Consider the following 26,414-nt stretch of genomic DNA (forward strand, 5'->3'; position numbering starts at 1 on the left):
GGAGCTCATCGCTAATTATGTACCCACTCTCAGGACCTGGGAAAAGATGGTGTGTATATAAACACAAACTCCTCAATAAGAACCCTCCTATAAAATTTCTTTTTAAATAATAATGAAGTAACCACTGTTATCACTGTAATGACTTATGTGACTCCTCCCCTTTTAACCAAGAACCCAAAGAATTTTGTAAGTAGTACATTCTAGATTGTACTGGGAGTCAGGAGCTCTGGGCTGCAATCTGAACCTCATTAAGATAGATAGGGAAGGCAGGTTTAGGAAAAGTGGGAGAAAAGATAATGGATTTACAGTCTAATACAGTGGGATGTATGAGATCTCCCTTTTTTTAATATCCCATTTTTAAAAAATGTTTACTTATTTTTGAGAGAGAAAGAGACTGCGAGCAGAGGAAGGGCAGAGAGAAAGGGAGACAGAGAATCCCTAGGAGGCTCTACGCCATCAGCGCAGAGCCTGATGCGGGGCTCCAACTCAAGAACCGCAATATCACGACCTGAGCTGAAACCAAGAGTTGGATGCTTAATCCACTGAACCACCCAGGCACCTCGAGAGCCCATTTTAAAGTAAGGAGGAACCAAATGCAATCCTCCTCCATATTCTTAGCAGTGAGAAATGAATCTGTGTATAAGACTCCACCTGTTTTCAAGTAGCTTTCAGTCTACTTGAGAAGGGAAGCAAGTAAACTGACAAGTTCAAGAATTCTGACAGGGGTCAGACAGGATGATTTGAACAGAAGCACCACTTACGCCAATCTGATAGGACCAGAGGGGGCCTCATAAAGGAAGGAAGATCTCAGATGAAATCTGAAGAACTGGCAGGACAAAGAGGATGCAAAGCCATGTCAAACAGACAGTTATTGTTTGGGATGGAATGTTATGGGATGAACTGTCTCCCCCAAATTCACATGGTGAAGCCCTAACTCCCAGTACCTCAGGTGACTGCATTTGGAGACAGGGTCTTTAAAGAGGTGATTAAGAAGGATGAGTTGTGGGGGGGGGGGTGCTTAATCCAATCTGACAGTGTTCATATAAGAGGAAATACTAACATGCAAAGCACCAGGGGCACATGCACACAGAGGGGAAAAAAACCAAGAGTGAGGACACAGAAGACAGCCATCTGCAAGCAAAAGAGAGAGACCTAAGAAACCAAGCCTATCAATACCTGGATCTTGGACTTCTACCCTCTAGAACTATGAGAAAATCAAGTTCTGTGGTTTAAGTAACCCAGACTGTGGTATTTTACTATGGCAGCCCAGGCAAACTAGATAATAATGAGTTGTTGAATTTTCAGAAAATGTTAATAACCAAATGGATTCTAGTACCCTTTCCAAACATGTGAGAGGCCCTCAGGGTTCAAAGACACGATCTGTATTAATAAGCCTTCATGTGAGGAAGATGGGTGGTATTTCAGTAAAAAGAAACAGAGATGATAACAATCATGGTGAAACCCAACCAGTACATTCTAGTTTGTATGGCCAAGGTGTGATGTTTGTGTGGCCAAAGATCATACCTGAGCAAATTACCTGATCAGATAATAATGAACTATGAGGAGGCTGCTTTGAGAAGGCGTAGATGATACAGGAGAGTCTAACCTAAAGAGGCTTCTAGGAAATAGCCTATAAAACATGCAAGGAAGATACAGGAAAATAAACACTCTATGATTAACATGGTTTGATGGCAGTAACAGGGAAGATGTACCATATGCACATATCAGTAGTGTGATGTTGTGACTTCAGAAGAAAATACACACTTGTTCTCTGTTCTGTTTCCTGGCACAGAGTTCCTAAAAAAGCCCCTTTCAACCATACCTGAATTCGGACTAATGAGGTGACTGTTGTCAGAAGAACCAACCATGTGATCAGAGGGTTGGAACTTTCAGCTCTACCCCTAGACTCAAGAAGGGAGGGGCTGGGGATTGAATTAATCACCAACGGTCAATGGTTTAATCATTCGCGTCTACACAAGGGAACCTCCATAAAAACCCTACACAAAGGAATTAGGAGAGCTTCCAGGTTGGTGACCATGTGGAGATGCTGGGAAAGTGGTGCACCCAGAAAGCATGGGAGCACCTACTCCTCCCACATGCCTTGCCCTGTGCATCTCTTCTATTTGGCTACTCCTGAATTGTACCCTTTTTAATAAACTGAAAATAGCAAGTAAAGTGCATTCCTTAGTTCTATGAGCTGTGGTAGTAAATTTGGAACTTGAGGTAGGGGAACATGGGAACCCTCCAATTATAACTGGCCAGTTAAATGGAGGCCCAGACTTGTAATTAACATCTGAAGTGGAGAGAGTCATGTGGGACTGAGCCCTTTAACCGTAGGATCTGTATTAACTCTAGGGAGTTAGTGTCAGAACTGTTGTAAGCTACCCTCATGAGGCATTGACGATAAGGAATATCTAACCTAGAGAGGCTTCTAAGAAATAGCCCTCTTTTTCAAAGAAAAGGCTAAAACTTAAAATGTATAGGAAAACATACAGTATATGATTAATGTGGTTGGATGGCAGTAATAGGAAAGATACCATGTTATATGCACATATTAATGGAAAACAGGGTCTGTGGAGCTAATAAAGCTATAGCATTGGACCACATATTTCCCTGGCTCACGAATGGTGAGACCCCTGGCTCACGTGATAAAAGCTTATGCAGACCTCTAGTGACTAGAGGGCCAAGACTGCTTACAAGGCTGGGTCACAGGACAGTGCTTACAATGTATCCTCGAGCCAATTGTTTTATCATCTGTAAAGGAGGATTAGACTAGAACGATGATCCTTAAGATGCCTTTTTGTTTTCATGTTCTCTGATATAAATAAATCTGAATGAATATGCTCTAATGATAACTTGATATTCACAACCCAAGGTAATATTTTATTGCTGAGAGGTTAGAGTAAGGAGAAAGGGCAAGTGGAGCCCATGAGAGTAGATGAACTAGCTAATGCTTTTGCACCAGATTATTACCAGGCACTAGAATTAAACCCATGCAAAGGAAGATACAGTTGCATTGTTGACCATGACCTTTTAAATCTTAGGTGTTGAAGAACCGATTTGCTTGACATAAAAGGTATGTTAGAAGTAACCATTGGTTTAAGGGAATTGATAAATATTTGATTTGCTATGGATGGCCCAACATTCCTTTTGGAAATCACAATGGCTAAATGCACAAAACTGACCTAGATGAGGCAAGACGTGTATACAGACCGGCTGATGCAAGGGTGGAGATACTACTTTATAGCAAGGATGAGGACAAAAATAGCTAACAGCTGGAGACCAGCAGGATCAGAGAGCTGCTAAAAAGTGTCCCATGCTCCTCTGTGTTCAGAGAAAATGGGGTGTAAGGCCTGATTCCTGCCTATGAAGGGAAGATGATTTCCATTCATCATGACACATAAGTGAGCTGGTACAGTAATATAATGTGTTACAGGTAGGCAAGTTCACATGTCATCAGTGGGCATTGTGGAGGATAGTAAGATCATGCTAATTTACCTCTACATGACAAAAGATTCTGAGAACGGACACGAACAGAGGTTTGCCACTGAAAACGCTATTAATCAAGCTGGCTCTTTGCTTTTTAATTTTTTTATAAACACATCAATCAGTCAAGAGTTGACTCAGGGAAGCAGGAAGCAGCAGTTAATACTGACACTGATTATATGACATTGGAAACATTTATTTATAACTGACAGGTGCCACAAATATAAGCAACTGTGAAATGATTACCCTTATAACATAAGTTTAAGGTATATGGCAGTATGAACTGGGAAATAAACTATGACTTCCACTTATCAACAGTTCTGAAATGTTTGGGAATGACAAACTCTGAGGGATTCAAAGATATTTATTGATGGGCTTTCATCCTAGAAAAATGCATGTACACAAAAAGTCCGTAAATAATCTCAGGACCCAAAGTGACCGTTAAGGGACAAGGGTAAGGCGGGGTATTATCAGTCACTCAGAAATAAAAGAGTAGGCAAAGGGTCAGGGCTATGACTCGCCAAAGGCTATTTCTCAGTGTGTAGGATGCTATGCAATTATCAATGACCAGATTGCTCAGCAAATTCTTTGAAAGGGGAAAACTGCTTATCTCCAGGTTAGTCTATAAAGAGTATGATGGGGAAGAACAGTAGGCAGATGGGCTAGGTAGCTCCGCCCTATAAACAGCTAGCAGGAAGTAAATTACATTATTGCATTTGAAAATGCTAATTTATTTACTCTTCAAAAAAAATCGTATCTACACATTCATTTATTCAACCAACATTTGTGTAGTGCCTACTATGTGCCAGGCGTGGTCTTCTTAATTGTGCTCAAAGTCATGTTCAGAAAGATAAAGCCATGTAGTTTTTAAGTGGCAGAAATGGGCTCTGAATCGAATTCATTTCTATCGGATTCAAAACCTGTAGAGCAGAAAAAGGAATTGGGGGACTTGAGCTGGTGGAACTTGTTCACTCGAGCCCCTCCCTCCTCCTCCGCCACCGTGCAAACGTTAACAAGCAGCTTAATTTTAGTCAGGTAGTAGCGGAAGGCTGTGTCTGGGTCACTACCCACTTTGGAGACTTTGGGACCCAGTGAGGAAACCGCATCGCTACACACCTGTTGAATGGAACAGCTTAATGCAGGAGAGGCGAACGGGTCAACCCCAAGTAAATGAACAAACCTGCTTCGCTCCCTCAGAGAATTCTGCGATGCTGAACTCTTGGTCGAAATAGGCCCAGATAAGGAAGGCGTAAATTCGAGTCCGAACCCAGTTGATGGGGTTGGAGAATCCCAGAATGATCATCTTGGTTTTCTGGCGCGGCGGGGGCTGCTCGTCGGCGCTGTAGCTGCGCCGGGGGCAGGCGGGCACAGCGGAGAGGGCTGCGGCTGGCCCCGGAGGGCCGAGCAGGGGCCGCTGCGGGCCCCGAGCGAGCAGCGCCGAGGCCCAAGTGACTCGAGGCAGCGGGGCGGGTCCGGAGCCGAGGCGGCGGCGGCAGAAGCGGCAAAGCGCAGCCAACGACGGTCTCGCCTCGGCTCCACGGGGAGTCCGGGGTCGGCCTGCCCCGCCGGGCAGCGGCGGAGCGAGCAGCAAGCGAGGCAAAAGACGAACGGCCAGCGCCATCTTTATGACTTTTCACCCCAGTGCCTGTCTGTGCTGAGTCGAATGCAAGTCGGTGGGAAACCAGCTCGGCCGCGTCCGGAGAAAGAGACCGGAGAGTGAACCCGGCCTGCTGCTGCCACCTCTGGCGAGGCAGCCTCATTCCCGCTCTCCCGCACGCAGCTCACGCTGACGCCCTTTGGCCCCGGCCCCGATCTCCGACCAGCCAGCGGCTCTACTGGCCCCGCGGACCTTTTCTCTCCGGGTCGCGTTTCCGGGCGGAAGGTGCGCTGTGGGACGTGTCAGACCGGGGTTCCCAGGACTCGATGGGGACAGGCCACGAGCACCCATGGCCTGGCAGAGCATCCCGGTACCCCGGCTGGAGGGCGTTTCGCAGGAACAGTTCACGCAGCAGCTCTACCCGCAGGTGAGGCCCTCGGGCAGGCCAAACCGCAGGGAGCCAGGGAATAGCTGTCCCTACCACTCGGGCGGCTCCCAACGCGTTTCTTCAGACCCAGGGTTTGGGGAGGAGGCGGCAGGCGGCGGCAGATGGCTTGTTGGCCTTGTGACCAGGGGAGAGAGCACGTGGGGGATGTCAAATGAATCATTTGTTAAGTTTTCCAGAGAGAACAGGTCCCGGTTTTCGGGGAGCAGGATGACAGCGGAGACATGAATTCGAGAAATAGCTTGCCTAATAAGCACTGCTAGCGGCGAAGAGTGGCTCTCGAGGGACTCATTTTGTTTCCGTCCGTTGTCATGGTGACGAAGGGGGTTTGTGTAGGGTTTCCTAAAGTTTAGAGGTTTCTTCGCCCCACTGGTTGCGTGAAAGGCGCCTATTAGTCTACTGGAGTTACTGGATTCGGAGGAGCAATTTTTCACTGCATCGAGCCAAAAGGCAAAGCAATGGGAATCCCTCGGGAAACTAAACTGGCCTTGGATTCTAACTAACCTGAATTCTAGTTAAGACGTTGGAACCTCTTATACATGTAATTCGAACCTTAGTTCCTTAAGAGCATACTCAAGAGGAAAATATTAGAAGTATTTTTACTCGCGGTGCTTTGCAAGGGAATCCAGACTTCAGAACAAGACTAAAGAGTCCAGCAGGTATTTAAAGAAAAATATAATCCACAAGTTTACAGTTAGTATGCATATGATGGAACTCCTCTCTCCCAGCAGTTTTACTTGGTATTTGCAAGAGTGGTCATAGAGCTACAGTTCTCAGTATAAAAAAGTCAGGAACGAAGTTTTTTTCTTTTTTAATTGTTTGTTTTTGGGAGTTAGCAATCTACAGCGAAGATCTAAGCCTTCATTAATTGGTGGGTCTAGTGCTGGATGGGTTGTTCCCCTACCTACTCCCAACTCAGGATGTGGTAGTCTAAGACGCTTGCAGGGCACGATTGTGGAGAAACAATGTATGTGAGAATGCTTTGTAAGAGGCATAGCAAAGAGTATTTTGTAATGTAATCTTCCCAGAGAAGATAGATATATGTCACAAAATATCACTAAGTTTCATAAAGTGGAACATTGCAAACACCACTCTGGTCACAATGTAATAAAAGTAGAAGTTAATAAAATTGTGAAACAAGACCTTTCTACTTGGAAACACTAATGGAAATCTGTGAGGGGACATAATCCTCAGATTTTTAACATGTTTTAATAATTAACAGTGTGATATGGGTGCATGGATAGACCAGAGAACAGAACAGAAAGTCTGGAAGCATACATCCCGAAATAAATTTCCATTCATAAAGGGATTTGGTATGTGATGACCATGACATGTTAAAAATCACTGGGGCAAAGGAGCTTTTATTTATTTATTATTTTTAATGTTTATTTATTTTTGAGACAGAGCATGAGCGAGGGGGGGCAGAGAGAGAGGGAGACACAGAATCCGAAATGGGTTCCAGGCTCTGAGCTATCAGCAGAGAGCCTGAACGCGGGGATTGAACCCACAAACTGTGAGATCATGACCTGAGCCAAAGTCAGATGCTCAACCGACTGAGCCACCCAGCCACCCAGCCACCCTGCAAAGGAACTTTTAAATAAATCACGTGGAGGCAACTAGATAGTCACTTAAAAAATGGCAAAATTAGGGGCACCTGGATGGCTCAGTCAATTGAGCATCCAACTTGATCATGGTGGCTCAGGTCATGATCTCACGGTTCGTGGGTTCGAGCCCCACGTCAAGCTCTGTGCTGACAGTTCAGAGCCTGGAGCCTGCTTCGGATTCTGGGTCTCCCTCTCTCTCCCCTTCCCCAGCTCGTGCTCTGTCTCTGTCTCTCAGAAATAAACATAAAAAATTTTTAATGACAAAATTATATCTTACATCATACACAAGAATAATCAGATTTGTAAATGGATCAGAGACATAAATGTAGAGAAATGAAACTACATGGGTATTAGAAGAATACATGGGTAAATTCCTCCATAATCTAGGTCAGTTGATGGGCTTTCTAACTGACTGAAAATTCAGGTGTGGTAAAACATTAAATTTTGAATACATAAACTGTAAGTTGGGGGGGAAAGTATTTGCAACATGTTTCATAAAAGGGCAAGTAAAAGCCTATGTTTATAAAGAACTTCTAAAAATTAAAGGAGTGGGGTGTGAAAGGCCAAAAATCTGGTACAATGTGAGCAGTTGACCAAACAAAGAATAAAAATAGCCTCTGAACATGAAAAGATGTTCAACTTTACTCATAAGAGAACTTAAAGTGACACTGATACACCATTTCTTATCTATGGCACAAATCAGAAGGCTTGAATAATACTTTTGGTGAGACTGTACAGAAACTGGAACTCTTATACTTTATGCTGAGTGGTACAATCCTTGTGGAGGGGAATTTGGCAAATCTAACAAAACTACTTATGTTTACTTTATAACCCAGCAATCCCTCTTTTATGAGTTTACTTTGGGGATTATTGCAAATTATCTAAAAAAACTATGCACAGGAGAGTGATTGATTAAATTGCTCATTTACACTATGGCGTACAAAGCAGTAAAACAGAATGAGGGAGATAATTCAAACTGATAGCAGTGATTTCCAGGATGTATTTTTAAGTTAAAAAAAATCAAAGTACAAAAACACACAAAATATGCCATTTTTATGTAAAAAAGAAAGGGAAATAAGAATGTATATATGTTTTTGGTCTCTGCAAAACAAACAAACAAACAAAACCAGGAACAATAAGCCAGAAATGAGAATGGTTATCTTTAGGAGGTGAGTGAGTAGGAGGTGGAAGAATACAGATGAGATGACCTTTTTTGTGTAGTTTTGACTTTGGGGATCGTGTTAATGTTTTACATTAAAATTTACATTCTAAATTTACATAGTGATAGTAAAATTAACAGTGAGTCATAATTAATAAGACAGAAACTCTAAAATAGTATATAAAAAAATAACAAGTGAACCTAAGTCAGGAGGAGGAAGATAAGTAACCAAGTCACTTTTGAACACAGTACTTGGTGTGTCTTAAGCCTAAAGACAAAAAGAACTGTAAACAAATATTGAACTCTAGTTAATACACTTGCTTTTTACAGTGATAAGACTTAGCAATTGTGAAAGTATTTATTGTGAATTCTGGGATTATGCAGTTGATTAAACATTGAAGATGATAGGAACGAGGTTTCTCACTGTTAAGAGAAAGGAATTACAAATATATAAACAAAGAAAATTAAAACAAATCTTGTGTTATAAGATTGGTATGGGGGGGCGCCTGGGTGGCTCAGTCGGTTAAACCTCCGACTTCGGCTCAGGTCAGATCTCACGTGTGTGGGTTCGAGCCCCACATCGGGCTCTGTGCTGACAGCTAGCTCAGAGCCTGGAGCCTGCTTCTGGTTCTGTGTCTCCTTCTCTCTCTACCCCTTCCCTTCTCATTCTGTGTCTCTCTCTGTATCAAAAATAAATAAACCATTAAAAAAATTAGATCGGTATTGGGGTATCAGTGTTGATGGTATTATGGTTCATTCATACATCCATCCATTAAGTACATATGTGTAATAGTATATATGTATGGAAAGAGAGAGAAATAGATCTTGGTATGTACATATGTGGGCTATGTGTGTTTATGTGTGTGTGTTTGGGAAAAGGGGAAATGAGTATATACAGACTTTCGCATATTTCTTAGCTCTGTCCACTGAGAAGGCCGAGAGGTAATGACACCCCAATAGCAATGAACACACCTAGTACCAAGATCATGGCTTGTAAATGGCCTTACCTTTAAAAGAAACCAGAGCTACATGAAGAAATGACTGTAGGGCTAGGACAGAAAAAGTATAAAAGGCTTCTGGATTGTGTGTTTTTTTGCTATAAAGTAAGGAAGTGTTCAGGTAAAAATTCACAAGAGCCAGCTTGATTTGTTTGTATCCTATGGCCAAATGTGAGATAGTTAGAGCATCAAAATTAAATCAGATTATAACCAAGGGAATAAAATAAATAAATAGAGATGTTAGAGCTCATCTTGACGTTAGAATGCCAAGTGATGGAGAAGATGATGAAATTAAAAAAAAATCATGATTTTTGCGTTCATCATAGTAATACTTGATTCAGGCAGGAATTACCAGTTGATCAAAGTTAACATCACAAATAATAGGGCAGAATATGTGTTGCCTGATGTGTTGCATTGAAGAGGACACAACATTGCTTCTGCGGTACATTCCTTCCAAAAATGTATGACCTGAATCTAATAATGAAGAAGCATCAGATAAACTGAAATGGAAGGACATTCTGCAAAATAATTGGCCTGTACTTCTCAGAAATGTCAGGGTCATGGAATACAAAGGCTGAGGAGCTGTTCCAGATTAAAAGAGACATGGCAACTAAATGCAATGTGGCATTTCAGAAATAGAAAAAAAATAACAGGGATATCAGGACAATTAGCAAAATTGGATTCGGATTGTGAAGTAGTAGTATTTTATCAATGTTAAATATAATTTTGGTAATTATTCTGTGGCTATGTGAGAAAATGTCTTTGTTCTCTGGAACTATACTCAAGTTTTTGGAGATAAAGAAGTATGATTTCAGCAACTTACCTTGAAATAGTTAAAATTTTAAATTATTTTTAATAATATGTTCCTCTCTATACACATAGTGAACATGAGAGCAAACGGTAAAGTAAATGGACAAAATGTTAAACTAACAGTTAGTGAATCAGAGTAAAGAGTATGTGGGAGTTTGTTGTAATGTTCTTGCAACTTTTTCACAAGTTTGAAACAGTATCAAAATAAAAAGTTACAAACAATATTGACTGTAAAGTACAAATTTTAATCGTTACTATCCTTTGTCATAAATAACACTTGCGAAAATGCTTTAAATCATGTTCAGATTTTTTGTTCCCAGCTTTTGATGGCACTGCTGTCTTGTTTGGTTTGTTTTCCTAATGTTAAAATTTTGTTACAAGTATATTATATTGTTGCTCTTCCTGCTTTAGTTACAGCATTAATTGTCAAAAGGTTTGAGTTTGAACATCTTAGGATCAAGAATCATTGCTTACTGGTTTTGTCCCTGTATTGCCAAATACTACTCCTCATTTATTATTCATTTTCCCCAATTTTTTGTTGTATTTTTTTGCCACTTGCAGAGAAAACCTCTGGTGTTGGAAGGAATCGACTTGGGGGCGTGTACAAGCAAATGGACAGTGGACTACCTGAGCCAAGTTGGAGGGGAAAAAGCAGTAAAGGTTCATGTTGCTGCAGTTGCCCAGATGGACTTCATTAGTAAGAACTTTCTATATAGGTATTTTCTTCTGAGGCTTACTCTGGGATTACAAATAACCTTTAAACCTTTAAAATAGTTTTGTATTATTATAATACTGCATTTCATCTTTTGGCTAGTTTGATACAGTATCAATAGCTTACTAATTTTTAAATCCTAAATTTACATAATTACATAAAGACATTTTCAGAGACCATTTTTTAAATAGGGTATATGCCTGATACCTTCTGGAGCTATGAAAGGAACCAGATTTCTATAACTAGAGTTAGATTAACACTCAGATTGAGTCTGCTGTACTCAATCCGCGCTTCATCAATTAACTGATCCGACCTCATTAGTAATTGTTATCTAGAGTAATGAATTATAACATTTCCCTTCATAACCTAGCTTAATTTTAATGCCATTATTTTAAAAAGATTTTCTAATTCTTAATTGTTAGGAAAGCATAGCCCATGTTTTTTTTCTTCTGCTCCCTCCAGAAATACAGGACAGGTAGTTGCTATGTTTGGTATAGGTTTTCATCAACTTGGATAACTTAAAAAAATCATAATCTTCTTTTTTGGCAAAATAACCTTAAATACTTTTAATTTCCTTTGTGGTTATCATTTTATGTTTGGGATATCTTAAAAGTAAGGAAGATAGTTAAAAGCTGCTATCTAAACTTCAGTGTTTTAAATGCTATAATCTTATACATTTAATATGCTATTCATTCCCATAAGTTTCATTAAAAACGTTAAAAAAACAAATTTTTATATTCTGAGCACATGCAGTTTCCAGCAAATTCAGTCTATTGAAAAACCATGTAGTTCACAAAAGACTGATTTTAAAGAAAGGTGGCTCTCACTGTTCCTTCCAGAGTTTAGAGATGAGCTCAATAAGAGTTTCTAATGTCCAAAGCCATTCCTTTCTCATTAGAGATTTCCAAGCTCATGTAGCAGCTTGCCAAAGCATTTCTTAGTTTTTAATCCTTTGAATATTCACCACTATAGTTTTGGTTTTTAATAGGTTGTGAGTTGAATTTAATTGCCGTAAGTTTTTCTAAGTGTAAGAACTTTTCATTTTTTATTAAATCTGAAAAGTGGAAGAAAGTCCTGGAATGATGGACATTTTTAAGCCAGCAATTAATGATGTTTATTGTCCAGAGAGTCCAAAACCATAACAAATGGGTATTGAAACTTCATCTTGAATTGCTTTGATGTTTTGTCATGTTCCATAAACTTTTCAAAACTTGTTTTGAAGCACATATATTACATAATAGTTCCTATCCCAGCTTTCTCCAAGCCTTTCACTTAGAGGTACTACAGAGTTGCAAGATGAATTTCTTAGTGTAAGAAAAAAAATAGATTTAGTCATTGTTGGCAGTTACCAACCAGGAAGTAGGAAAGAAGTGAGGCATTTAGGTCAAAGGGAGTCTAAAAAGTAAGAAATCCTACACACATGTATCATTGTTATCACTTCAGTTTAAAATTGCATTTCTGCTTATTAAATATTTGAAAAGCAATATGTTTCCAAGTCTAGCTTTTACTTCTTTCTTCTTTTTGGCTTTCATTGTTCTTCTAGAATCAGGGTACTACTATGAGGGGAGTCTTGTGTGGTGAAAGAATATTGTTGGTATTCTTCTGGTCCTAGATTTAAAAAAATAAATAAGTCTGACTCTTACATAAGTGCTATTTAACTGCCTCCGTCTATCACATCATCTAATTCCTGTCATCACCTGCTCTTACTTACACTTTTATCAATCCTGATCTTGATTTTGCAAAGCAGCCTTTGCAAATGGGGAACAGGACAGTGAAGATTTTTTTTCATTTTTTTAAATGTTGGTAACTACTTTCATGCTGCTAACGGGTACATTATCATTGTTGTTAACCCTACCATCTGTTCTTTCCTGAACACTTACTATATATCAGGTGCTGTGCCAAGCATACTCGATTATATTAGTCATTTAATTTGGGAACAATCTGTGAGGTAATTTTTGTTGTTTTTGTTGTTTATAATTATACAGTTGAGAAAATGGAGGCTTAAAAACATTAAGTAACTTACCCAAGATCATATACCTTGAAATAATGGAACCAAATCTATACCCAAATTTGACTGACTCCACAGAGCCCATGATCCTGACCCGTCTTTGATACTGTCCCTCTTGCTGGTCTGTCTGCCAGTCCAGACAAATGGAATTTAAATAGCAGATGTCCTTCTTTTTGAAACATGCATAGGATAAATAAAACCTTCAGGCCAAGGAACTTCCTAATTCATACCTCATTTCCCTGTCTCCAGCTTTGCTTCCATAGACGCTCTGACAGGCACCACTACCTGAGGAAGAAGTTTGACGAGAGCACCCACGCTCTGCTTCTCTACATTGCTCTGTTCTTGTGCAGGCTTCAAACACTTCTGAGTTTTCTCTAGTAAAAAAATAAGCCTGGGCTACTGTGCCAACTACAAGGGTAGCTCTGGACCAGAGAGGCTTCCAGATTTTCCCCGAACTCTTCAAAGATGCTTTGCCAGGAATGAAGAGTATATGATGAGGTCAGAAATGGAAAACATTGCATATGAGGATGCCAAGTAAATTTGTTGATATAATTAGCCAGAAACTGTAGTAGGAAATTGGTCTGAGCAGATGGCAGACCCCTTTCTTCTCTCTTGGCAGTGCTCACTCTTGAACATAATCCTCAGCAATGTCCTCAAGTTCAGATTGACATTCATACTTATAGGACCCACTAGTTCATAATCTGGCATTAGATTCACTTAGCTTTGCAAAAGGATACAAGGCAGGAAACCACATTCTAGCAGCATAAGTATCAGTGAGAGTCTTTATACCAATCCAGGGGCCATGTTTTGGCTCACCAAGTAACAGCTTATTGTAAGGGAACAAGACTGTATAGGTGGATACAGAGACACCTTAGCCTAGTCAACCCACATAGTCCACAGAAACCAGTGACATGAAATGGCCCATGAATTTAGCTTCTAGGTCCCTCCAAGGGACAAGCAATTACAAAAGTTACACTGCACACAGGGAAGCTAAATCTTTTGCTTCTCAACATATATTTACAGTCCACTCATCAGCCTTTTATTTCAGACATAGTTCATCAATCAAGGGTCATTTTTACAATAAACAATGTTACCTGATATCACAGCTGACATTTCACATTTATCTTAATCCAGTAGGTTTTTATGGAAACATTGCTAGGAGAAGGTGGGCCCAAGGTCATCTTCTTACAGAGGAGAAGGGGTTTTTGCTAACCTTCCTCCCCACCTCCTCAGCAGACATTTCAGGTGGAAGATACTAGGTAGTAAGAATGAAAAGATTACAACTTTTAATCGGACATAGTGGAAGGGTGAGGAGAGGCTTTTGACCCAGATACTTTTGAGGACTTCATTGTCTTGATGTTACTGTTGTCATCTTCATGTCTGGGTCAGTACTTTTGATTCTAGAATATTGAAGGGATAGGTTGAGACCCAGAGAAATGGTAGCCTTCCAGGCTGAAAAGTAAGACAAAAAGAAACAGATGGTTTCTGTGATGTTCATCCCTGTTTATAAAGATGGAAGAAGATAGCCATTTGAACAGAACGATTGAAGAAGAATAAAATTTGGTCACTTCGCTGAATTCTTCTTGAGGTATTCCTCAGGAGACTTAAAATAACAGAGTGGTGGTGGGATACCTGGGTGGTTCATTTGGTTGAGTGTCTGACTTTGACTTAGGTCATGATCTCATGGTTTGTGGGTTCAAGCCTTGCATCAGGCTGTGTGCTAACAGCTCAGAGCCTGGATCCTGCTTCAGATTCTGTCTCCCTCTTTCTCTGCCTCCACTTGCACTTTCTCTCTCTCTCTCTTTCTCTCTCTCTCTGTCCCTCTCAAAAATAAATAAATATTAAAAAAATTTTTTAAATGACAGTGGTGAAGGAGACTGAGAGCGGTGTTATGGGTCTCTGTTTTTTATGGTCTGCTAAAAGGCAAGAAGGAAGATCAGTGAGAGAGGGAAGAGCTTGATCTTCACTGGACCATTTGCTTACTATCTCTTCCAAAGTAGCAGTAGTAGTTTGTCCCATTTGTCAGTCACAAAACTTGTTTTGCCATGAAGCTTGAAAATAAATAGCAAGTTTGAAAGTTTGTGTATGTCCAGAGGTAACCAGATACCACAGAAAAATTATGGCTACTGTAAAACAGAAGATCATACAACTCCAGCAAGCCGACATATATACGGTATTACTAGTTGATTTATTATTAAGTCTAAGACTACTTTTGTGTTTATTTCAGAACTTTACCTTTTGATAAGTTGGTTCAGAGGGCAGCTGAAGAAAAGCATGAAGAGTTCTTTATCTCAGAGGTAACTGCTTTGAATGTTATTTTCTTTAGAAAGCATTAATATCTATATACTAAGTGGATTTTTTGTATAAGAACATAGATATACAAGAGTTGTAGTCTTCTCTGATAGTTGTTTTTAAGGTTTGGTTATATATGCCATAGATCTAGTTTTGCTATTTATTAGATCTCAAACCATGACCATGTTATGTTTCTGTGCCTTAGTATATTCATCTATAAATAGGAACAATAGGGTACCTGCGTGGCTCAGTTGGTTCAGCCTCCAACTTCAGCCCAGGTCACTATCTCACAGCTTGTGAGTTTGAGACCCACGGTGAGCTCTGTGCTTACAGCTCAGGTCCTGGAGGTTGCTTCAGATTCTGTCTCCCCCTCTTTCTACCCCTCCCCCACACATGCTCTATGTCTCTCTCAAAAATAACAATAAAAAATTTTTTTTAATAAAATAGGAACAATAATGGTACCTATTTGATAAAGTTTTTGTGACTGTTAACTAAATAAAATCAATACCTGACATGTAGAAACTACCCACTAAATGTTAGCTATTAATAATACTTTCATTGAAAATGCTTTGGTCTGGGGGCATCTAGGTGGCTTAGTTAAGTGTCTGACTTCAGCTCAGGTTATGATCTCACATGTGGGGAATAAGCTTAGGTATTCGCTGGGCTTGCACCGGTGGGTTAACAAGGCATAAAGAATTAGAAAGCCATAGGATGCTCACACCCAGTTTGGGTAAACAAGATTAGGTAAATAGGTATAGAAAGGGCGGGGCAAAGCCCTCGGTATTGAGAGGGCTGGGCAAAGGCCTCCTTATAAGACAAAGGTGTGTGAGGTAATCAAGATTAGGTATTCAGGGCGGAAACACTCCCCAATTTAGTACTACAGCAGAACTCTGCTTTCACTGGAAGGAAGGACCAAATTAGGTAAACAAATAAATAGAGCTATAGACCTGGTGAAATTGTCCTCAGAGGCACTAATTAGCAAAAGAAAGGTGCCCTGTTGACCTTGGAGTAGCAGGCTCTGCCTTGTCCCCTAAGCTAGCTAAGATAAACGGACAGGGAGCCTCATATCTGCTATTAACAAGCATCTGCCCAGCATCAGGATTTTGTTTTGTATTGACCCAAACCCCTAACACTGTATATCTTCAAAAACCCCCTTTCCCTAATGCCCATGAGTTAATGTTCACAGATTCATGGTCTCTTTGTGCATGTCCATCACGCTTGTATGCTTTCTGATCCTAATAAATATGGAGCAAGGACCCTTACTGGGGGCTCTTGTCTTCTCCCAGACATTAGTCTCTCTCACATTTTAATCCTGTGTCCTGCTTTCTTGCAGACAAGAAAGAACTGTAGACCTGGAGTCTATGACACTCATGGTTCATGCGTTTGAGCCCCACATCAGGCTCCATGCTGCTCCCAAGCCTGCTTGGGATTCTCTTTCTGCCCCTCACCCATTCACTTTCTGTCTCTCAAAATAAATAAACTAAAAAAAAAAAAACTTTAAGAAAATGCTTTCGTCTGATATGCAGAGTTCAAATGCTAAAAGAGAACTTTATTGTCATCTTATTGACTGATAGACTATTTCTATATTTTATTATCATTAGTCATTATCAATGCGATTTCTGTTGTATTTGCTGTAACATTTGTTCAGGATTAAATGCAGAAGTATTCTACTTATTTACATTATAATCCAGTTTTAAATAATTCAATTTAAATATCTTGAGATAAGGCATTGAGGCTTATATAGAAATACATTTTTAAAAAATTCACTGTTATCTCAAAAGCACATTTTAAAAATAAACTGCTTGTTAAGTTTTAAATAAAGCTGTTGTCTGCATTTGAGCCAGCTGGGCTGGTGGCCAGTTTGGTTGTGGCAGGTGCTGCGTGTTCACAGTTGCTTCAGCAGGTAGTGGTTCCCCTAGATTATCTCCAGCATCCCTACACACTCCGCGGGTCTGTCCTATGGCATGATTAGAATGTCTCCTAAAACTGAATCTATTAGCTGTACCTGAACTAATAGTGTATATTCATCTTATTTGCATACTTTCCATAATTTTTAGACATAAATCCATAATTTTTAGACATAAGATGAATATAGACTGTCAGTTCAGTCTTCCAGGAAGCAGGTGCTAAGACAGACTTAGGAGGCAAAAAGAGTTATTGGGAAGTCATGCCTCTGAATGGAAAGGGGAGGACTGGGTGGGTGAAGCCATCAGACAGTGACATAGATGTGACAGCATCTCTGCCAGCTCAAGATGGAACTCCTCAGCAAAGACAGCCTGTTAGAGGAGTCCTGTGTGGGTGGCAGTGTCTAGGGCTTTTACCATCTTGCTCAGTCAGTGGCTGGGACTGCCCCAACAAGAGTGTGACTTCGAAAGGCTAAGAGGGACCTGAAAGACGTAACAGGTGGCAGCTGAAAGTTAATCACACTCAGCAGCTTGCAATAAGTTCTTTCTTGAAGGGGTTCTGAACAGTGTGCCTCTGGGTCTGCCACCTGAATTTATTTTTTTCAATCCTGAAATATTGGAACTGGCAGAAAACTTAGAATTTTGAAAAACATACTTTGAAACCTATCTACCCAGTAAGAAATTTATAGAAATTATATGAGACTAGTTAAAAATATAAAAACACTGGATCTGAGAGTTGAGTTAAATTTTTGTTCCTAGATTTATAATATGTTGTTAAGATAAATAACATAGATTTTGAAGTTTGCGTTATGATGGTCAGGTGTAGGTATAAAAGAAGCAGAATTCCTGAGTTGGATTGCCCCTGTGCTTGACTCAATATCTCAGTTCTTTAATTTTTAGAGGAAATGCATGCAACAGTAGTGTTTTATAATTCAAACACTTCTCTACTCTAGCTACTCAATTTTTAAAAGTATACTCTGAAGTGACATATTTCTAATTCATACATGAGCTGACTCTAAAGGATTTAGCTTGAGAACTTATATGATCAGTTATAGGCTTAGCTTGATAAAATGCGGTGCTCTGGATTTTTAAAATATTTATTACTGAAAATATAAATGATTATATTTATCTTCTATTCTATATTTGCATTATATGAAGAAGTTTTGTTGTTAGCCTCCAGAATACCTTGAGATCACATGTGTTATACAAGTGAGAATTCTTTTAAGTCTTGTAATACTGTTAAGAGTCTAAATAATTTAGAGAATAAAGTCTAAACTAAGAATTGTAGGGGCTCCACGGTGGCTAACTCAGTAAAGCTTCCAATTTTGGTTCAGGTCATGATCTTGCGGTCTGTGAGTTCGAGCCCTGTGTGAGTCTCTGCACTGACTGGTCAGAGCTTAGAGCTTCCTTCAGATTCTGTGTCTCCCTCTCTCTCTGCCCTTCTCCTGCTTGCGCTCTGTTTCTCTCTAAAAAATAAATTAAGCATTGTGTTTTAGATATAGTAGGTATGTGTTGCCTTTCAAACAAATTTATTTCATGTAATGTTTTGTGGATCTAGTCCTTCTTACTAGCAGCCTATAAAGCTATTTCTTCATATGGCCACCAGAGAGCATTAGTAGAAAGGGTAAGGATATGGAACTGTTTTGAAAACAACTTAACTGGGTTAGATTTTAAGACTCATTTCCTTCTGTCTTCGCATTCTAATATTTTTAAGTGAATATTTATGTTATTTTTCTTTGGGATATTTAAGGATGAGAAGTACTACTTACGGTCACTTGGGGAAGACCCTAGAAAGGTAAGAATTCTGAATGTAAAACAAGTGCTTAAAACCCAAATGGATATATATATTAATTAGCACTGTAGTTTTAACCTTATTGCCTAACACATGACTTGTTTCATCTTTTTCTCTTCTTTTCTCAATGATTTTTGCCTTTGATTAAGAGGTAAAATTATTGAAAGCTGACTGGTCACTTAGTTCTTAAGCAGTACCATAGTATCTTCATGTTTAAAGTCATCTATTCTAATCTCTATACAATTAAGAAATCCTTTCTACAATATATTTTATAGATGGCCATTCAGCTAATAAAATATAGTCTAAAATAATTATAAACATTCTGAATAATTCCTTACATAAGCTTTGACTTGTATTGAGTCAAATTAATATGGCTGCAGTGTTAAATAATGGCCCCTAAAATGATCAAGTAAGAGGCGGCTGGGTAACTCAATCCGTTAAGCATCCAACTGAAGTTCAGGTCACAATCTCACAGTTTGTGGGTCTGAGCCCCATGTCGGGCTCTCTGCTGACAGCTTGGGAACCTGGAACCTGCTTTAGGTCCTGTGTCTCCCTCTCTCTCTGCCCCTCCCCTATTCATGCTCTGTCTCTTTCTCTCAAAAATAAACATTAAAAAGAAATATAATTTTCAAGTAAGATTCTAGTTTTTCCTTTATTTTCCCATTTAATTCTTTACCTTCTTTTTTTCTCCTCCCTTAGTAAAACCCACAGGTTTTACATAGTTGATAATGTTCAAATTGTTGACTCGTAAATTTTAAATACTTAATATTGGAGTAGATGGCAACTATAGATTGTTGTTTAAATAGGAAGAAGCTCTCTATGAATGAAGCATAGTAAGCTCCACAGGACTGATACTGTTGAATCTGTGGTCTTGTTACATAGTCTGTAATTCCTTCATGTGAAAGATCGTGCGTTGGCTGTGGTCACCTACTAGTATTTTAAAGCAAAGAACAGACTTTTGCCCCATTTCTCCTTAATGTCTTGGGCTCTGATGGCAGCCTAAGCTAAAACAAGCATTACACCAATATTGCATCTGTTATTAAAATTCTTACCATGTTTCTCTCAATGCAGGATGTTGCAGATATCAGAAAGCAGTTTCCTTTACTGGAAGGAGATATTAAGTTTCCAAAATATTTCAAAGAGGAGCAGTTCTTTTCCAGTGTTTTTCGAATTAGTTCACCAGGATTACAACTTTGGACCCACTATGATGTATGCTACATAAATGAGAAATCTGAAGCTACAGTAAATCTTTCACATTTATAGATATAACATTTACAGTTTGAACTTTCTGTAGACTACCCTAAAGATCTTGGAAACGTAATTTGCTGAAACATGAGCTTTGAAAACAGGTGCTCTGCAAGTTGGCAGTATGGGAGTAAATTATTTAGCTAATGCTAAAGCCTAGTTTCTCACATTTGCATTTCTCTGTGGTCTTGATTTATTATATTGTGTGTGTGTAAGTTTTATGCAGTGTTTTTTTTTATATGTGAAAAATGGGCACCAGATGAGGGGCGAAAGATGTACAAGTGGCAAAAACTATAAGGTTATGATATAAGGATGTGGAGATGATACGTGTGACTAGGTAGAACTATTATTCAAGAGAAAGGCAGAAGTTTGTGGAGAGCCATTTCCAGTTTTAACAATTTGGGGAATATCTGAAAGTCTAGATTATATATCCTTTGAGAATGTGAAATGTCCACTGTATTGGTTGACCAGCAAGATGTATAGAATATTGTCCCTGATCATACCATGGCATTATAATTTTACTTGGCTTAAATATATGCATATAAATATTTTAAACACATTAATCCTAACATTAAACATGTTGAATTGTGTATGGTTTGGTGTTGGGTGGAGAAATTTAGGAAGTTAAAGCAATACCTAATAGGTTTCTAAAGATAAAATAATTTTGGGGGCACCTGGCTGAGTCACTTCAGTATCCCGACTCCTGGTTTCGGCTCAGGTCACGACCCCATGGTTTGTGGGTTCTGGCCCCATGTTAGGCTCTGTACTGGCCTGCTTGGAATTCTCTCTCCTCTCTCACTGCCCCTCCCCTTGTTCTCACTCACATGTTCACTTTCTCTCTCTTTCTTGGAGAATAAACTTTAAAAATTAAAAAAACCAAAAAATTTTAAAAGTTCTATATCAAGCTGTATTGTTTTATAAATGTGTTATAATTCAGCTGAGGATCTCTTGGGAGAATTCTTAACATATTTTTTAAAACATTTTACATAAATGATATGTTGAGAAAATGATAAGGTAACTCAAATATATTTTTAATTGTATTATGTGACTATTTTAAATTTCAACTAGTATCACTTTTATCTGGATTTATAATGAAATTTGATAAAGCTTTTCTTAAAATTAAGTCAAAGGAGCGCATGTTATATAGTTAAGGTTTGCATAAGAAAACGGTTAGTGAAAGGAGAAATGCTTAGGTAGAAGCAATATGTAAATAATTATGAATATATCTTGCTTAGTTTATATTTTAATTCTCTGGCTGAGAATTACGTAGCTCCGCCTTTTAACATTTTCCACGATGTGTGCCAACAAAGTATACCCTTGCATATGCAGATATAATCAAGATTACTCCATTAATGAGTACATAAGGAACATTTGCCAAGTTATAGTCCTGTAAAAATAATTTGGGAATCAGGATGCCTGTGACTAAATTGTAGTTGGTTATATATGAAGAGTTTAGCAGTGGTTGATTACAGCAAAACCTTGTGTTTTCCTAGCACCTAATTTTTTTCTAAGTGCTTTGAATCTTTTGTCTAATGTTCACTGTATAGCATTTCTTGACAGATAAGTAAAATAAGTCCTAACCAAGGGGAGCTCAAATAGATGTAATTCCCCTCTCTGTCAGAATGGTGGGGAAAGGGCAAATGGTCATCAGATTTCCTAATGGTTTGCCAGTCCTTACCATTTTAAGGCAACACTGCTGGAATACCTTTAATAAAGGCACAGTTGAATTTAGAATACAAATGTTTTCATTGTTAGATTAGAATATTACTGTAAGAGTTTTAGGTAATGTGAGGCAAGTCTTACTAAAGGATAGGACTTACATTTAACTGTTTGGAATACCGCTGGTTCTATTTATTTGAATTTTAGATATTGCTTATCCATAAGTTGTTATTGGCTTTCAGGTAATGGATAACTTCTTGATACAAGTGACGGGAAAAAAGCGTGTTGTACTATTCAGTCCTCGAGATGCCCAGTATCTATATTTATCAGGTACTTTTTTTAAAGTTTATATTTCTAAAGTGTGGTGTATTCAGTTACTCTTTTTAAGAAATCTATTTTCATAGAAAAACATCTTAGGGCTTCTTTGTAATTATGATGTATTTGTGTTCTCCACATGTATATAGGTAATAATAGACTGTATGAACAATGAAATTTTTAAACTTTCTTAATTATATTACATGGATGTCCATGGTCATAGAGGGTGGGTCACTGAAAACTGGCTTAGTTTCAGAATAGTAATTATTCTCACAGTGTGGGTAAAACAAATGTGCAGAAAAGAATAAATTTTCTAGTTTATATTGGTGATTACCTTTTAAGGAATGCTAATTTTACTTAATCTATATTATCCTTTTTTGGAACTTTTCAGGTACTAAATCAGAAGTACTGAATATAGATAGCCCAGACTTAGCTAAATATCCACTGTTTTCCAAGGCTAGAAGGTACGAGTGTTCTCTTAAAGCTGGAGATGTATTATTCATTCCCGGTAAGATCTCTAGGCCTCATCATTTGCTGTTTATAAATTCTGTACTCTGTCACTCATCCGTTATATGATTTTTTAGTATAGAAGTATACTTATTTTATGTTCTGTCCTATACAAGTTGATTTGTATACACAATTGTGTATGTGTGTTTAAAGTCTGCTTAAACAAATTCTTATAAAATTAATAATCTTGTTTTTCAAAGGCAACCTATAAACACTATTAATTACTATAATGCTCTTAATTATTTTATTTAATGACATCAAGCAGTAGACTTTGTATCTGGGAAAAGATTATACCTGTTTGTTATTTTTAATCATTTCATTTCTAAAATATTTATCTATTTTAGAACTATGTCACTTAAGTATTTACCAAGAAATGGTAAATATATTTCCAAGACAAAACAGATTAGAAATCTTATTAAATATCAAAGTATTATAATCTCAGCACCTGTGATGTCTTCTGTGTGCATTATTTTCTAAGGTCTGAATTCGTGTCACTTAATTTCTTTGTACAGTAACTAGGCATTATTTGTTAGTGATTTACTTAACATCTGTAATTATTATTCAAAAGTGAATACTTGAAGGTTAAAAAACATAATTAAGATGAAAAGAATTCACTAACAAATTCTGTTTATATAGTCCTATTTCCTGTATTTAATATATTTCTAATCATTAATACCTCTTTCCAGTGACAGAATTTAAGTAAAAAAGAAATTAGTAAAAATATGATGAGGGGCACCTGAGTGGTTCAGTTGGTTAAGCTGACAGCTCAGAGCCTGGAGCCTACTTTAGATCCTGTGTCTCCCTCTTTCTGCCCCTCCCCTGCTCATATTCATTCCCTCTGTCTCTCAAAAATAAGTAAACATTCAAAAAAATTTTTTTAAATATAATGATTTCATTTGGGGCTACCTTATACATTGCTTGAGGATAAAGAACCATGTTTTGGTCATCTTTGTATTCTTCAAGGGGCCTGATACAGTATCCTTAACGTAATACTGATTTGATACATTGACTTCTTATTCTTGTGTCCTTTGTAAACAACCAGCACACTAGTCTTTAAATCTGTTGCCATTATTTAAATCTTAGGGTTTTATATCTTAAGAGAGTGGTTAGGAGCTATGCAGTTTTCCCTTATTCTTTATACAACTTAAAAAAAAAGCCAGGATACTGAACATTTGCATATATTTTGAAATAAAAGCAAAACCCCCATCTTTGCATTCAAATTGGACAGAACGGTTAGCTTTTTTCCCCGTTATACTGAATAAGAAAAAAAGATTCTTAAAGAAAGAATAATTAAGATTAAATCCATGTTTGAACTAGCTTTGCAAATCAAAATATTTTAAGCTTTTGTTTTTCCTAGAGCACTCTTAGAATGAGTTTGTTTCTAAAATTTAGCATCTTGTAAATCGTACTTTCTCCCATTCACAAGATTAAACATCTTTTTGATGTGCGTAGTATTTCATCTTTGTTATATTGTGATATTGCTTTCATACTCCTATAGCGCCTGTAAGTTTGAAAACATTTAGACTCCATGGAAAACAAAGAAATGTTCTAGAGGAAGTGAAAAATTAATTAGCTATATCATTTGCTAAAGTTTACTCATTCTCTCCACCACCAAAATATTTTCTTTAATTTTATATACTTATTATAAAGGAGCTGAAAGAAATATAAGAATATTATAACTACATTAGAAATATGAAACTAAGGATGCTACAAAGAATGCAAATTTAAGCAAGTTAGAAAACCAAATGCAGCTTGAATAGGAAGTCTTTGAGAACAAAAGTACTGTGCCGAGGCAGAAAAGGTCAAAGATACTCCTCAAATGATTGAAATGTTCTGTGTACAAAAAATAAACACTTCTGATGTGGTTGTAGGATTCAGGAAGTGTAAACAAGTAACACAAAACATAGCCCCAAATTACAGAACTACAAAACAAATACAACTTTATTATCTCTTTCAAGTTAAAAAGGAAATTGCTATTTCCAAAGGTTTTAAACGTAGGGTTGTGTTATTGACACTTTAAATCGGTTGGCAGTTCATAAAAGTTAAAAGTGATTCTGTTAAAAGCTGGGAGTGTGCTAACGAAGGGATCTAGTTACAAGAATTTCTTACATTGGCTATATGCAATTTGTGATATTTCGCTGACATTTTGGTTTTTTAAAATTTTTTTACTCTAGGTTTTATTTTTAACTTGTTTTTTTTTTTTTTTTTTAACTTTCCCTAGCTTTATGGTTCCATAACATAATCTCTGAAGAGTTTGGAGTGGGAGTGAATGTTTTTTGGAAGCACCTTCCATCTGAATGCTATGATAAAACAGATACCTATGGAAACAAAGACCCTACAGCAGCCTCAAGAGCTGCACAAATTCTGGACAGAGCTTTAAAAACACTGTCTGAATTACCAGAGGAATACAGGGACTTCTATGCACGGCGAATGGTTTTACACATTCAAGATAAAGCATATAGTAAAAACTTTGAGTAAATGAAATGAATGCAATGACTATAAACTTTGAAATACAGTTCAGCTCAAATATTAGAAAAGTATAACACAAAACATTTTTTAAAGATTTTTCTTTGTTAAAATAGGAAAGACAAATCAATCTCAGATTTATAAATTAAATATGAATTGGTATTTATGTGATTTCTATTTAATATAGATGGTTGAAAAAAATGCTGTACTGGGAGGGACCACTGTAGCTTTCAGTTGCAAATAATAAAAAATCCAACCTAAAATGACTTAATAAAATAGGGGCACCTGGTTGCTCAATTGGTTAAGTGGCTCAGTCATGATATATTTGTAGGATCGAGCCCCTTATCAGGCTCCATGCTGACAGCAGGGAGCCTGCTTGGAATTCTCTGTCCCTCTCTCTCTGTTCTTCCCTGCCTGTGCTCTCTCTCTGTTCTTCTCCCCCGCTTGTGCTCCCCCTCTCTCAAAATAAATAAACTTAAAAAATAATAAAATAAAATGACTTAATAAAATATGCTGGATCATTATACATGAGGTCTATGATAGAATGGATATCAGTATTGTTGAGCCAGTGATTCAGTGGTGTCACCAAGAACCTCTAGATTGTTTCTCCCACTTTCAAATGCAGCACTGGCATCATCCTAAGGCTGGCTACCCTCGTGGTCATGGGATGATTGCCAGTAGCAGTTGGAGCCCTGTGCTTCTTCATTTACATGCCGTGGAGGAGTCAGGCTGGATTCCAAGGGCCTTCTCTTAATATGCAAAAGCTTTCCCAGGGTCTCATTGATCTAAAGTGGCTTAGACCTGTCTACCCCTGAGCCAGTTACTGGGAAACGGTATAGAACAACCCCTAGGTCAGGTGGATCGCCTGGAGCTTATAAATAGAATCCTCTCCCTCTACATGAGGTATACGTGGGGACAGCATGGATAATTTTTTAAATTAGGATTCAGATTAGGAAAAAAAGATGAACAGCCAGCAATATTTACTACATTTCTCCTTTGAGCTTTTTAAAACATACAGATGTCTAGGCCCAACTTTGTAGACTTTGATTTGGTATGTTTGGGGTGTGGTAAAGCATCTGTATCTGATAGACCTCATAGGTTGTTTTGATCTATAGTCAGGATTGAGAGGAACTGGATCAGATGATAGTAATTTGGATTATTAGTTTTGTGATTTGTCTAAAACGTTTAATCTAATTCTGGGTTTTTTTTTGGCACTCAGTAGAAGTCAGGGCTATCCTTTTTCAGTTATTCAATGTCAGAAAATGTTCAAATCTGTTTTAATTTATACCTACAGCTAAAATCTCAGCCCAATTAGTTTTCCCCACTTTTTAAAGAGAAAAATTCTTTTTTTAAGGACAAATACAGGAGAGATCCCAATCATGTTGTCATCATTGAAGACAATGAGCCATTGTATG

General features: G+C 38.1%; 2 protein-coding genes across 6 annotated transcripts in view; one reads left to right on the top strand and one right to left on the bottom strand.

Moving 5' to 3' along the window:
* The window catches only part of MAIP1 (matrix AAA peptidase interacting protein 1), an 8,340-nt gene extending 2,858 nt beyond the window's left edge, over window positions 1–5,482 (bottom strand). The window contains exon 1 of one of the 3 annotated variants that reach the window (XM_029934142.1): window positions 4,667–5,482. In XM_029934142.1, coding sequence (XP_029790002.1) covers window positions 4,667–5,107 — 441 coding nt within the window. In that variant the 5' untranslated portion in view covers window positions 5,108–5,482. The remainder of the gene's footprint in view (window positions 1–4,666) is intronic. The other 2 variants (XM_029934141.1, XM_029934140.1) reach the window with 2 other exon arrangements.
* Window positions 5,347–25,304, top strand: TYW5 (tRNA-yW synthesizing protein 5). Of its 3 annotated transcripts, XM_029934137.1 has the most exons (8): window positions 5,348–5,510; window positions 10,661–10,815; window positions 15,047–15,116; window positions 18,766–18,810; window positions 19,879–20,016; window positions 21,954–22,041; window positions 22,418–22,534; window positions 24,755–25,304. In XM_029934137.1, exons 1-8 carry the CDS (start codon window positions 5,433–5,435, stop codon window positions 25,009–25,011), a joined length of 948 nt encoding a protein of 315 aa, XP_029789997.1. In that variant the 5' UTR covers window positions 5,348–5,432; the 3' UTR covers window positions 25,012–25,304. The 3 variants fall into 3 exon arrangements, with proteins under 3 accessions (XP_029789998.1, XP_029789999.1, XP_029789997.1); XM_029934138.1 differs by lacking the exon at window positions 19,879–20,016 and having other exon boundaries at window positions 5,347–5,510; XM_029934139.1 differs by lacking the exons at window positions 18,766–18,810; window positions 19,879–20,016 and having other exon boundaries at window positions 5,347–5,510.
* The last annotated feature ends 1,110 nt before the right edge of the window (window positions 25,305–26,414 follow it).

Source organism: Suricata suricatta, chromosome 3 (assembly GCF_006229205.1).
Source record: "Suricata suricatta isolate VVHF042 chromosome 3, meerkat_22Aug2017_6uvM2_HiC, whole genome shotgun sequence".
Classification (NCBI taxonomy): Eukaryota; Metazoa; Chordata; class Mammalia; order Carnivora; family Herpestidae; genus Suricata; species Suricata suricatta.

What these genes read in the sequence shown, in the direction of transcription:
- TYW5 (XM_029934137.1), top strand. Translation starts at nt 5,433, where the DNA reads ATGGCCTGGCAGAGCATCCCGGTACCCCGGCTGGAGGGCGTTTCGCAG. An exon ending in AAGAGTTCTTTATCTCAGAG is followed by an intron (nt 15,117 to 18,765) that starts GTAACTGCTTTG and finishes GGGATATTTAAG; the next exon opens with GATGAGAAGTACTACTTACG. An exon ending in TTGGGGAAGACCCTAGAAAG is followed by an intron (nt 18,811 to 19,878) that starts GTAAGAATTCTG and finishes CTCTCAATGCAG; the next exon opens with GATGTTGCAGATATCAGAAA.